The sequence below is a fragment of the Neomonachus schauinslandi genome, chromosome 14 (genome assembly GCF_002201575.2).
Source record: "Neomonachus schauinslandi chromosome 14, ASM220157v2, whole genome shotgun sequence".
In the NCBI taxonomy this organism is placed as follows: Eukaryota; Metazoa; Chordata; class Mammalia; order Carnivora; family Phocidae; genus Neomonachus; species Neomonachus schauinslandi.
This window is the reverse complement of record NC_058416.1, coordinates 68,897,833-68,911,364: the sequence shown is the minus strand read 5'-3', so window position 1 is coordinate 68,911,364 and position 13,532 is coordinate 68,897,833. Positions and strand designations below refer to the sequence as shown.

Sequence of the window (13,532 nt, the reverse complement as noted above, 5' to 3'; positions counted from 1 at the left end):
CCCAGGACTCTGGGATCATGACCTGAGCCGAAGGCAGAGGCTAAACTGACTGAGCCACCCAGGCGTCCCTGGTTGGGCAGATTTTGTTCTGGCAGCTCTTGCCCTAATCATTAAGTTTTACGCAGAAACTGTTGTTTTCTAGAAATTGGAGATTCTCTGGGGCATTATAAAACCAGGACCTGAAACAACTGACAAAATTAAGAATAAATCAAGGTACCATTAATAAAAACACAGACTAGGGCGCCTGGGTGGCTCAGTTGGTTAAGCGACTGCCTTCGGCTCGGGTCATGATCCTGGAGTCCCGGGATCAAGTCCCGCATCGGGCTCCCTGCTCAGCAGGGAGTCTGCCTCTCTCTCTGGCCCTCCACCCTCTCATGCTCTCTATCTCATTCTCTCTGTCAAATAAATAAATAAAATCTTTAAAAAAAATAAATAAATAAATAAATAAAAATAAAAATAAAAACACAGACTATAAAATGAAACAGATGCTTCCTATCAGAGTGGTTTGTCCCTGGGCAAATCTGCAAGCTTCTCTGTACCTGAGTTTCCTCATCTGTACAAGGGAGATAATTACACTTCGTCATAGGTTAATATGACCCTCCAGTGACATTAACAAATGAAAAGCTAGTCAACCATGGCCTGGCACACAGTAGTTGCTTAATAAATTGAAGTGATCACCATCTTTGTTATAATTTTGAACTTTCTCCTAAAGGAAGTCACCTCCACTTCTCCCCCCCACAGCCTTCAAGGGAGGTCACCAGTGGAGATCTGTGATTTGGGGTATGTTGGGCTCAGTTTGGAATGACATTGCAAGGTTAATGTAGGAGTCAAATGTCAGGTGTGTCTGTTACATCCAGGGAGATTGCATGTCTGGATGGTGGGGCTAAACTGTGGTTCAGGAACTGAGAAAGGGATTAGCCTCTGAGTCCAACAAATTTTACTCAGCTAGAGGAGTCATGTTTTATGAGGGACAGAAACCATGTCCACATTTTCCACTGTCCTGGCACACAGGAAGTGTGCAGTGGATATCTGTTAGTTGGATGAATAAATCAAGAGAGTAAAAGTGAAAAATTTAAAGTTAGAGTAACTTTTCCTTCAATTCTGTAAATGTCATTTTTTGCACCCAATGCTGGGTGATAGAAAGAAGGGACAATAAACTGGAAGTCAGGAGACTTATTTTTTAGTCCTGGTGCCACAGGCTAGTTGTTTCTTGTTTCTGAGTTTGGTTTCCTCATTTGAAAAATGAGGGACTGAGCAGCAATTCATTGTAGTACAACTTCGTTAAGCTGTGAAGGTAGCCCTTTCTGCCGAGCAGCATTTCCATCCTTTTCATTACTTAAAGATGTTTTTTTATACTAAACTTGACCTTTTAAACTACTTCTTGCCAGCAGAGCACTCAAAGTTGAGGACAGCCTGAAGATTTTTCTTAAACCAGATATAGAGTCACACATTGTGAGCCTTAGGAGGTTATGAACCCACTGAAATGGAGTCTGAAATAGTATGTGTATGTATGTGTGCATATGTGTATGAGAATGCCCCCATGAATTTTTCTGCATAGAAGGTCTTTAGCCTATATTGGATTCCTTCAGAGGCCACAATCCCTCAAAGGTTGACTTGTAGAGAAGCTGGGTCTGGGACCTGGGGGTCCTTTACAAGTAAGATCCCAGGGTAGAGACTGGGGTCTTGTCTCTATTGCCTAATTTTTCCTGTGATTTTAGCCCAGTCTTTTCTAATTTCTGATACTAGCGATTCCCCGCAGACACTCAGTGGGGTTGCAGGGCTCCAGAGTTCCACCCTGTGTTCCCATTTTTCTGCTCCCACCCTCAGTGTTCTGCTAATGAAAGTATTTTTCTTCCTTTACCCACATTCTCTTTCTCCTTGATGACTGGTTGCCCTGGGGACTCTGGCAGTTGGCCGTGTTTACATCAGGTAAGATGCATTTCATTTTACTTTGTCTTTCATCAGCTATGGTTGCACAAGACACCCCTAGTCTCAGGAGACTACTGTCAGAAGCTGCAATCTTAACAGGCCACCACCTCTCTGGCTCACAGTTTCCCATCTGTAGAATAGGATTTGATAGTATGTTAAGTTTTTACTTTTGAGATTCTGCCTTTACAAAAAAACCTCCTAGCATATCAACTATTCCCCCTACCCATAAAGGTCTTGAAAATGTTAGGAAGGGAGAAGTTTTTTTGGTCTCAACAGAGAGCTTTTGTGAGAGGGCAAAAGTCTGTTTTCCCAGCTTTAGATTATTATGAAAACCAGTCAGTTAAGTATTCACCAAGACCCAGGCACGTGCTTAGTGAGACAGCAGGGCCTGGCATCCACAACTGGCTGTGAATAATCACTGTGAGCTGACTGTCTCCACGGTTGTTAGCAAAAGAGCCCCACACTAGTAGGTGGCTTAGGAATGTAGGGAGAGGACAGAAGTTCCAGAGATCTAGAGCCTCAGAATCTATGTGGGAGAAAGAAGCAAGGGAAATAAGAGGGGTTCCCACTACGTTAAGGGCTGTTCATTCTGACTCTAGCAGAACCTAGTAAATTTATAAATTTATCTGCTGAAAATTTTTAAAGAGCACATAAGTTTTGAAGCTTTCAACAGTAGGATAAAGGAAGTGGGGTATAAAATCATTAAATGCTGCTTTCTCCTTGGCCCTGAAATCCTAGATTCACATTTATATAATAAACTTTATATTATTTGGTCTAAAGATGCAATTTATGTTCTAAGATAAATGTTGAGAAAATATATATGAATTAAATTATTCTAAGCCACTGCAGATAACATGTTTTTATCATTTTTATTTTATTTTAGAGGAAAGTTAAGCAGAATGTTTTTAACCAGTGAAAGAGCTTGGGAAGCCCAAAACAGAATTCTCGTGTTTTTAATATCAAAAGAAACAGTTGAATGCGAAAATCAATGAAAGTACATAAAAAACACTAAGCAAATTTAGGTAATAAGCAAAACCTATCTTTTAGCACATAGTAGATCACCAGAAAATGGTGAGGTTATGTCCAGATGCTGATGTCTGGGATACAAAGTTGTTGAGGAAACGCTGTAAAAATGAGAAGTCACCGAAAGCAAAATTTGGCTGTCAGGGTAATACAGTTGATCTGTTGGGGAAGGCAGAGATTTAAAGTTCATTATACCAGCGCCCACAACCTAAACTGAGGCTGGGTCTGTCAGACCCCTTGACATAGCTCCAGGCTTGCAGTTCCTTCCTGCTGTGTTGCAGGGAGCCCCTAGAAGTAATGAAGCATGAGGAATCCTGTTTAATTATGAGGTGTTTAAAAGCAATTTTAATTTCACCACTAGTAAATATTTATTGAGTGCCAGGAACAGGAATCAGAGAGTTGGGTTCCTTGAAGTGTTCCCTGCTGGTGCTGGTGTTTCCAATTTGAGGCCTCTGGTCCATGTTGTTCTGCTGGCTGTGACTGCTCTGTAGTGGGCTTGCACCATTCACGCATTTTTTTCTCCTGTTTGCAGTGGCTGGAGACCAGACCTAACAGACAAGTGTGTCCAGTTTGCAAAGCCGGCATCAGCCGAGATAAGGTCATCCCGCTCTATGGCAGGGGCAGCACTGGGCAGCAGGACCCCAGGTGAGGCCTTGGGGCACCTCTCACACTCACTCCTCCCTTTGGACATGAATTCACTTCCATTCAGCACCTTCTCACTCCACCTTTTACTTAGTGCTTATAGACCCTCATTTTTAAGGCAATTGGGATCCAGATGGGAGTCGGTCAGGAAGGGAGGAAAGCCAAGTTGCTCCTCACCAGTCTGTAATACGTATATCCACTGAGTGTCTGCCAGCGAGCAGGCAATGTGCTAGGCAGTGCACAAGATAATCACAATTGTAAGTATGCAAAGTGCTATGAAGGAGCAGCTTGGGAAGCAGGATGTCTAGCAGGAGACTCTGCACGGACGGGAGTTGCTGCAGCAGTGATATATAAAGTACAGAGGGAGGAGGGGACAGGAGGTCTGGGAGGCTTTGTGGAGTTTGAGGTGTGGATGGGTCTGTCATTCTACAAACACAGGTTCTGAGAGCCCTTCATAGTCTGGTCACACACATGCACACGCTCACACACCCGTAGACTCTCCCAGCAGTGTCTCATACCTTCTCTGACCCCACCCCAGCATACCTTGTATCCATACATACTGGACTTCTCTTAAAGGAACTTGCCCTTTCACATTCATGAGCCTTTGTATTTGTTTTCACCCTGCCTCTTCTGCCCTCTGCAGTCCTACTCCACACCCTCCTCCTCCACTAATTTCTGTCCATCTTTAATGAGCAGCCCTGTAGTTACCTCCTCCTTGAAGTGGCCCTTCTTCCCCACATTAGTTGCTCTCACCCTTGCTTCCACCCTATTTGGTTGATACCGCTATTCAAGAAGTCCCTTCCCATGCTGTATTGTGATTGGCTGTAGCCCCTTTAAAGAATAAACACCTCAAGAGTAGAGTCCATCACAGTCTTAGTATTGTTAGTGTCCTGCCAGTGTGTAATGGCTAACAAGCCCTCAGTCCAATATTTTGGGGATGAGTGATAGAAGGGGCTAAGACCCAGAGGCAAAAAGCAAAGTGTAGAGTACTTACTAAGGGATAGTGGGAGGTAAAGCTGAAGTTAATAGGGGCAGATCAGAGAGATCCTGAATCTCAGCCCTCTATCCTGACAGGCCATTCCTGTTTCAGTTTGGATTTGGGATTTTTAACATTGGTGACCCCCATATTACACAGGTCCAGGGAGGGTGTCTGGCTAGCATTCATAACCAGTCTGGGCCAGGCTCCTGTGAAAGGAGTAGGCTGTAGTGCAACATGATGAACATTTTAGAATAAGCAGATTTTTCTCCCTGTTTTTCTATATAGTTGCAAGTAGAATGAAGATTAAGATTTGGTTTAATTTGGTGTAACTTCATGTGCTGGGCAAGGTGGGCCTGACCCTGTTGGTGAGGAGCTCCCACCACACTCGGAATAGCTGAAAGCATTTTATAATTATTTATTTTACGGTGTTTCTGTTACAGAGAGAAGACCCCTCCCCGTCCTCAAGGACAGAGGCCAGAGCCAGAGAACAGAGGGGTGAGGAACATCCTAGGAGAAGCTTCTAGAAATGAGCTGATGGCTTTAAAAGTTTCCATCTTGGCCCTACACTTTTTCTCCCTGATTATAAAAGTAAAGGAAAAATTGTGAAATACACAAAGGAAAAGAGGGCGAAAAAAATCACTTATAATCACACCATCCAGAGATAACTATTGGAAATATTTTGGTCTATTTTCTTTTCTATTCTATAATTATATATACACACATATATAAATTTTATAGATCTATTTATGTGCATATATTTTATAGATGTATTGTGTATACATGTATTTTTGTTTATTTTTTACAGTACTTGGCTCCTGTTTTGTAGCTCTTTTTTAAAATTTCATTCATTCTATATTTGCTTTCGGTATGCTGGGCATTATTCTGGTCACTGGTGATAGATCAGTGAACATAGCAAAGATTCCTGCCCTTATGAAGTTTATATCAGAGAGAGGGAGACTTTTAATGACATATCTTGAGATTTTATATGCCAGTAATATTTTATTTAAAGGCTGTTTAGTGTTCAGTTGTATGAGCTTAACATTATTTGATCCTTTGTTGGACATTTAACTGTGTCCTTTTCTTTTTTTTATTTTAAAAATACCCTGGTGAACTTATAGATACATTTTTGAGCAGGTTCATGGTTATTTTACTAGGATAAATTCTTAGGAAAAGTCACTAGCTCAAAAAATTTGCTCATTTAAATCAGATGTTAGTGTTAAAATTTTCTTGTTAAAATACTGAAGAAATTGTAAAAGCGAAATATTTATCCACACTACCAGAATCCCCAAATGAGTATATTTTCATTTCTCCAGAGTAAAATATTAAAAATTTTGAGGGGAAATACCTGTTTCTTGTGCACATCTCTACATATTGTCCTGAGCATACTTGTGACCATAGTGTTCAGTTTTATCTGATAATTTGGTCACAAGAGTTTTTCATTTCCCCACAAGAATTAAGAGCATGGGTTTTTGGATCACATTGACCTAGTTTTTAATCTAAACTCTCCCCCCTTGACTCTACCAGGTGACATCACTTTAACTTTCTCAGGCTCTGTTTCTTAACAGAGAGCATCGGCTCCTAACCTCAGGAAGCCAGAGGCCCTGGCCTTAATGACTCTTGTGTGTAGCTCTAGCATATACAAGTGCCTGCAGCCCCCAGTGATGCTTTTTGCCTACATTGCCCCAGGAACATAAACCCAGCAAATGTGAGGACTTGTGGAATTGTGTAGAGGTTGCTAAAAGGGAGTCCAGAGGGTCCATCCTTGGGATTGCACTCAATGAAGTGGTAGTTCCTGATGAAACAGTTGCACCTTCCTGGGTAAGACAGCCTCGGTCCCAGGAGCCCTCAAACTCAACAATGCTGGGTTTGAGTAGGAGGTATCTCTGCACTGAGAAGATGGAAAACTGGTGGTTTTTCTTCTCTGTAGCCTTTTCCTCTTGTTATATCTGCTGTTGGGCTTTATAGATAGTGCCGCCTAGCAAGACCTTTGGAGCTGGATGCCAGGCTGCTTGATATGGGATAGGGAACAGCCGCTTCCATCACTTACAAAAGACTCACAAATGAAAGCCAATCAGCTCTTTGTGGAGAGCAGTTGACCCAATACATTTTCTTCTTATTTTTTAAGCATTTGTTCTAAAGATCTACCTAGGGATGTGGGGGAGGAGAGAAAAATTTTGTAAGATGTGCACAATAATTAAGAGCATGCGTTTTCAGGGCGCCTGGGTGGCTCAGATGGTTAAGCGTCTGCCTTCAGCTCAGGTCATGATCCCAGGGTCCTGGGATCGAGTCCCGCATCGGGCTCCCTGCTCCTTGGGAGCCTGCTTCTCCCTCTGCTTCTCTCTCTCTCTCTCTCTCATGAATGAATGAATAAAATCTTAAAGAGCATGCGTTTTCAGATCATATTGACCTAGTTTCTAATCTAAACTCTACCCTTCTACTCTGTGCAACTTTGGTCAAGATAGAAAATGGGTTACTTATTCACAGTGTTACAGTTCCTGCTAAGTCTTTTCATATGAAAGATGACACAGTATAGAACATGTTATGGGGATGATACACCAAACTATTGATAGTGGTTATTGGGGAGAGCATGGCCATGAAATGGTGAATAAGGAGACCTCTGACTTTCTGTGTCAATTATTCCTCTAATGTGTAAGTTTCTTATAACAAGTATATATACAAAAATAATCAGAAAAAAATTAGTGTTTTATGTTTTTTAAATTCTTTGTAGAAATATTAAAACTTTGAGGGAAAATACTTATCTGTTTATATCTTGTTTCCATACCTGCATGTTGGCATGTACTTGTGAACATAGTGTTCAGTTTTGTCTGGTAGCTTGGTCACAGGAGTTTTTCTGTGTTGCTGCATAGTCAGCATCATGGTCTTTAGAGAGTGTTTATCAAGATTTTGATCATGACCTCAATTGTTGGTTAATTAGGGTTCCACTTTTTTGCTATTACCAATAATGTGCAGCTTGTTCCAGTGTTCCCTTGTAATTAGGTGTGGGGGTGGTTGCCAATTTTGCTGTTATAAAGCATGTAGAAAAGCATGTAGGGTGGAATTCTGGGGAAAAACCTGGTGCTCTAAGAAGCCTGACTTGCATCAGCAGATTGTTTTACTTGGGCCAGAGCCAGTCCTTTCTGGCATTCACAACTCCTTAGCTGGAACCCCTTGCAAGCCAGAAGGGCAGAGGGACCACCAGGCCTTGCAGTCTAAATGGGAGGAAAAAATGTTCCCCTTTAGAAACAGGTGGCAGAGGGTAGGGAGGAGAGGCAGGTGCCACCTGCAGGTGACATGTTTGACAGGTGCAGGAGAAACATGCTTGTTCTTCTGAACTGCATTTCTTCCACACAGGGATTTCAAGGATTTGGATTTGGGGATGGTGGCTTCCAGATGTCTTTTGGAATTGGGGCATTTCCTTTTGGGATATTTGCCACAGCATTTAACATAAATGATGGGCGGCCTCCTCCAGGTAAGACCCTACTTCCTTGGTAATTCTGTTTGAAGGCTCCTTAGAATTTATTAGTATGCAGATTACAGATAACTGTCACTGCTTGGTCAATCAGCCTTTTCAAAAATGTGAATTCTTTTCAGATTACTGGTAGTCATGATAATGTATATTGCCCACTTACTAAACATTACGCATGTTCAAAGTGCTTGTCATCACAAATGCAGGGGATCCTCACCACAAGCCTGTGGGATGGGTGTGCATTTAGCTCCGTTTTACAAATTAGAAAATGCTCAGTATGTTTCCAAGACCTACTCTGTGCCTATAAAATGAAAAAGAAGAAAATGATACCCAGGATACCTAGCTGAAGAAAAGCCTAATCCTGTGCATGTACCATTTAGGGGCAGAGAGGAGAGAGGCAACCCACCAGGATTCAGGGCCTTTCTATTCTCTGGCATCTCTGTCCAGCTTCCCTCAGGATACATGTGGGGCTGGTTCCAAGCCCCACCCCTTTGGGAACCCTTTCTCCCTTTCTAGGTCTGTTACCTGCCACTACCTTTCTCTCTCCAGCCAGCTTAAGGGGCCAGCTGCATTCCATGTAGATCAGGGCAGCAAGGTGGGTGGCCTGTACTTTATCCCAATGTGACACCTGGGCCAGGATCCTTACCATGGAGTCTGCAGAGGTGCTGAGGTCATTTGAGCTCTGCTTGCACTCATTGGAACCTCATGGTCCAATGAGTGCTGGGCACAGTGTGTGGTACATAAGGGAGCAGTGTGTGGTTCCTGGCCAGGAGCTTATGCTCTTAGGGACAGAAACCTACTCCTGGGTCATCCCAGTTTTCCTCAGCCCCTACCCTGATGCTTGGCACATTGCAGGCAATCAGTAAGTCTTTGTTGACTGACCGCCTGCATGAATCATCAGAGCACCCACCTGGGGAATAGTACAGCCCCAAGAGATCTTGGAATACCCTTCCTTACCTCCTCCACCTCAAAGGTTTCCCCTTCGTTTATGCATTTTCTCAAAGGAAGGAGACCCACAGGGCGGGGTGTGCTCTGCCCCGAAGGAGGGACAGGACAGTATGGCAGCACCAAGAACCCACTTGGCAGCTTGCTTCCCTTCTTGCTTCAGGGCTCACCCTGGGTTCCTTAGGTAAAGAGTTCTACAGCCAGGCTGGACTCTGGATCACTTTATCCCCCTGCCACAATCACAGTTTTCCTTTGCCATAAAATTTGCCCATCCTGGATATAGATTTCTTACTCTCCTTCCCCCCAGGTCTGGACAGGGAGCTCTACATAGTAGTTTTTATCAAAGCAGGGACGAGTGGAAGCCTAGCTCTGCCCCTAGCTTGCTATGTGATGGATGAGACAAGTCACTTTGCTTGTCTGGGCTCTACTTCTGTCCCCTGGAAAAGGAAGGCACTCTATGTGGGGCTCTCTGCACGCCCTCCATCCCCCAGCTCAAAGTGCCAGAATCTAGAGACTCCCATGACTCACAAGGGAGCATGCAGGGAGGCTGAGAGCATGACGGTGGGGCTCTGCCACTAACGTGTGAACCTTGTGATTTGGGGCAGGTCACCTCATACCTGTGCTTCAGTTTCTTCTTACACAAAATGGCAATACTAATACCCACCAAGCCGTAATGTATGTACAAAACTCTTAGCACACAGAAGATGCTTAACAACAGCTTTTCTTTTATTATTTCTTCTAAGAGAGTTTCCTATTTAATTTACACCTGCAGACCAAACTGTCTTAGGATGAACTGGAGACCTTGTCCTCATTGTTATATTATTCCGCATATCTTCAGAAATTTCAGTTTTGTTTTGCCTGATGTTATTTGGGGTTTGGAAATCTTTTTAGCGTGCAGAGTTCTGATGTAAAGAGATGAAGACTAGTGCTCTCGACTTCTGGCCCAAATGGGCAGCAGTGTGCACAGCTACAGTGTTCTGACACCCTCTCTTCTCCCTCCTGTCTCTCCAGCTGTCCCTGGAACACCCCAGTACGTGGATGAGCAGTTCCTGTCACGCCTCTTCCTGTTTGTGGCCCTAGTGATCATGTTCTGGCTCCTGATTGCCTAATGCTGGGCTCCCAGCCTATATCCATGGCAGGGCCTCTGGACTGGTGACATGCCACACCCACTCTTGATGTTTGGCTTCCTGGCTAATCCTGATCCCTGGAATCGGTGGGGTCAGTAACACATCAAGGAGTTTTGCTTCTCCATCAGAGCTTAAGGACTCAAGACCAGTTGTCAAGGACTTTGGAGTATGGCCACTGCTGTAAACACCCTGCTTATAACTACTCAGTCCTTGGCATTGAGTCATCTCTCATGAGTTACACCATGAAATCCTGTTCCAGCCAGCTCAGCAAGTCCTGATTCTGCACAAGAAAGAGGCAGGAAGAGAGAAACTGTCAGTACAATTTCACCTGAGTTTAATATTATAAAAACAAAGGGATGAACCAAATAGAAACTTTTTTTCATCTCTTTAAATACCCCTTGGTGAGTGGCCTCCAAAATCAGTGGACTCCTCATATAGAGAGGTTCCCCCCTCTGTATCCCAGTGCTGTTCTGCCCTATCTCCTCCTCCTCCTCAGCAGAAATGCAAGAAATTGCTGTCCTATAAAGATCATAATTGCAGCAGCTAAAGCTGGAGTCACTTCATGAATTCACCAGAGATCCAAAGATCTTTTACTGGCTCTGGGACGTGCTCAGTCTCTTTGGCTCCAGAGAGTGGCTTGAATGACCTGGTTTCCTGGAGTAGATTATCCCCAGAGACATGTGGCTTCAGTCACAGATTTCCCATCATCTTTCCTCCCCAAATATAGGCACATCTGCCAGAGGACGCATAGTGGAGACTACTGCTGAAGCTGGAACTGACTACTACTCATTAGGAAAGACCTGCCAGTGGGGCTCTGGTGGGATTTGGAGCTCTGATGCAGGAACAACTGAACAAGCAGCCCTGTCCCCAAGGCTACAAAAGCTCTGGGTGCGTTCTGTCAGACCCACCCAATGGAAACTGGCCGCCTTGACATGTCAGCTCAGCTGCATGTTGAAGACCATCTTCCCCAGAAGCCAAATTGTCCTTTATGAAGAGGCAGGAGTGGGGAGACCCACATGTGACCCTGGTTTTGGTATGGCTTGGGTGGATACCCCTGAAAACTTACATCTATGCTAAAACCAGAGAGAAGCATGAAACTGCAGAGCAAGCAACTCCTGATGATTTTTAAAGCCAGGCAGCAGGGCCTAGAGACCCTCATCATGTTGATATGGTGTGGTCTTCCCCAGGAAATTTCCAGGGGAAATCATCTTCCTAAGCCCTTGACTTGTGTTTCCACCTCACAGACTTTTTCCTCAGAATCTGATTAAGGGAGTGATTCCAGGCAGCAGGACAGTTCACTTGTGGAATGGTTCTCACTGTGCTGGTCAGGCCTCTTCCTAGAAATCCAGCCCCTTCCAGCAGATTCCAGGGATCGAAGGAGATGGAACTTCCGCTGGGGGCCTCTCTGTCACTACCAGTCCGCACTGCTCCTGGCTCACCCCCAGCCATAGCCAACAAGTGGTAGAAAGCCCCACCTAGTGCTTTTTTCCAGATGTGGCTCTGCATAGCCTGTGGAAACCAAGACCTTGAGGAAGATGAGGGAAGTCTTCCTCCTCTCCTCTCCACAGGCCCCACCCCTTCCCCTCTGTGCCTGTCAATGCCAGAGTTCAGTGTTTAATCAGACAAAATATAAGTATTGAATAGGTGGTTTTGTTTGCCAAATCCATTTGGTAGGACTAAGCCACCAGCTTTACGGGTCCCTGATGGATTTTAAACATTCTGGGGACACCCACTCAAGAGTGCTCTTTTTATCACCTCCTGGAAGTCCCCAAAGTTGGGGAAGTGGAGTGGGGGGTGGGGGGGGGGGGCTGTCTGAATTCTCAGCAAAGTGAATTGGTGGGATTGCTCAGTGTAGTAGCCCCACCTAGTGGTGAGAGAGAGGACAGTTAGATGGGCCCAACAGAAATGGGTTTCCAGAAGAAAGGTTAAAAAAGGGTTGTGGGATAGGAAGACCAATCACTTGGACTCTCTAACAAAGTAGTAAGCCCAGGAGAACTCCACCAGCAAGGGCATCCCAGGAACCTGTAAGAGCCAGGCTGGTCATGTGCCCTTTGATTTTGAACCTTCTAGGTCCCCACTCACCCTCTACTGGGAGCTGGGGCAGGAGAGCCAACTTGGGACTGCTGGCCCAGCCCCAACAAGAAACCCCCTTCCCACCACCCTTCTGCAGGTTCACCACCTTGCCCCTCTGCCAAGGCAGTTTTCCTTTCTTTTGTGTGTTGTCTATGTTCTTGGCCTCCACCCACTCTTGCCACCTTTGCGGATTAGGACCAGGTCCCACCCACAGTCAGAAAATGACACCATGTACAGTGGCACACCTTGACCAGTCACTAATTTTCACTGTTGTGAAAGTGATTTGATTTAGAATTAAACAAATGGTTTTACATTACTGTGAGCTGTGAACTTGTCTGTGTAAGGGGGTGGGGCAGGGGATGAATGGGTCGGGGAGTAGTCACACTGATCTGGCCTCTGGGAAACACCTCTGCATACATGGGAATGTCACATCGAGGAGCAAAGTCTTCAGGCAGCCATTGATAATTAGAGATGAGAAGCGCTTCATACACAGCCCTGCCCAAGGTGTGACCCATCTGACAGCCCTGGTCCTGACAAAGTGTATGGAATCCCTAAGCTTGCAGGCAACCAAGATGGAGCTTAGCTTGTGGACAGTCAGAACCTTGAGGACAATGACAGGTTATTCAGTGTCTGCATCTCTTCACATGTTCTGCAGTCGGGCAGGTGGGCCCCCGGCCAAGCCCTCTACCTGGAGCAGGGGCTGTGCAGTTCCTTGAGGTTCCTCAGTAGCACAGTAAGAGATAGAAGATAGTGAGGTTACAAACCTTGCCCAGCCTCAGGCTCCCCAGCGCACCAGAGCTACAGGTCTTCCCTCTGAAAAGGTCTCTTTTCTCCCTCTCTTCCACTTTGACCTAGGAGTTACCAAGTTGAATAGCACCAAGATTTGGTAGGAAATGCAAAGGTGAGGGATTTCCCAGAAGTGAGCCCAATAAGGAATGGAAAACAAAACATACACTGAAGTAGAATAAGACAGTAAAGCCTCTATGTACTAATGACCCAACCCCAATAATCAACTTGTGTCCAATCCTGTTTCATCCCAACCCTCACACTGCTTCCTCTCTCCTGCCTGGACTATTTAGAAGGAGATCCTAGCCCCGTACCATCTATTAAGTATTTTTTTTTTAAGATTTTTTTAATTTTTTTTTAAGATTTTATTTGAGAGAGAGAGAGAGCACATGAGAGGGGGGAGGGTCAGAGGGAGAAGCAGACTCCCCACTGAGCAGGGAGCCCGATGCAGGACTCGATCCTGGGACTCCAAGATCCTGACCTGAGCCGAAGGCAGCTGCCCAATCAACTGAGCCACCCAGGCGCCCAAGATTTTATTTTTTTGACAGAGACACAGCGAGAG

General features: G+C 44.8%; 1 protein-coding gene across 5 annotated transcripts in view; it reads left to right on the top strand.

Moving 5' to 3' along the window:
* Window positions 1-12,500, top strand: part of RNF185 (ring finger protein 185) — a 36,371-nt gene extending 23,871 nt beyond the window's left edge. For all 5 annotated transcript variants that reach the window (XM_021703439.1, XM_021703437.1, XM_021703441.1 and 2 more), the window contains 5 exons: window positions 1,911-1,929; window positions 3,485-3,597; window positions 5,014-5,068; window positions 7,925-8,042; window positions 9,996-12,500. In XM_021703439.1, coding sequence (XP_021559114.1) covers window positions 1,911-1,929; window positions 3,485-3,597; window positions 5,014-5,068; window positions 7,925-8,042; window positions 9,996-10,093 — 403 coding nt within the window. In that variant the 3' untranslated portion in view covers window positions 10,094-12,500. The remainder of the gene's footprint in view (window positions 1-1,910; window positions 1,930-3,484; window positions 3,598-5,013; window positions 5,069-7,924; window positions 8,043-9,995) is intronic.
* The last annotated feature ends 1,032 nt before the right edge of the window (window positions 12,501-13,532 follow it).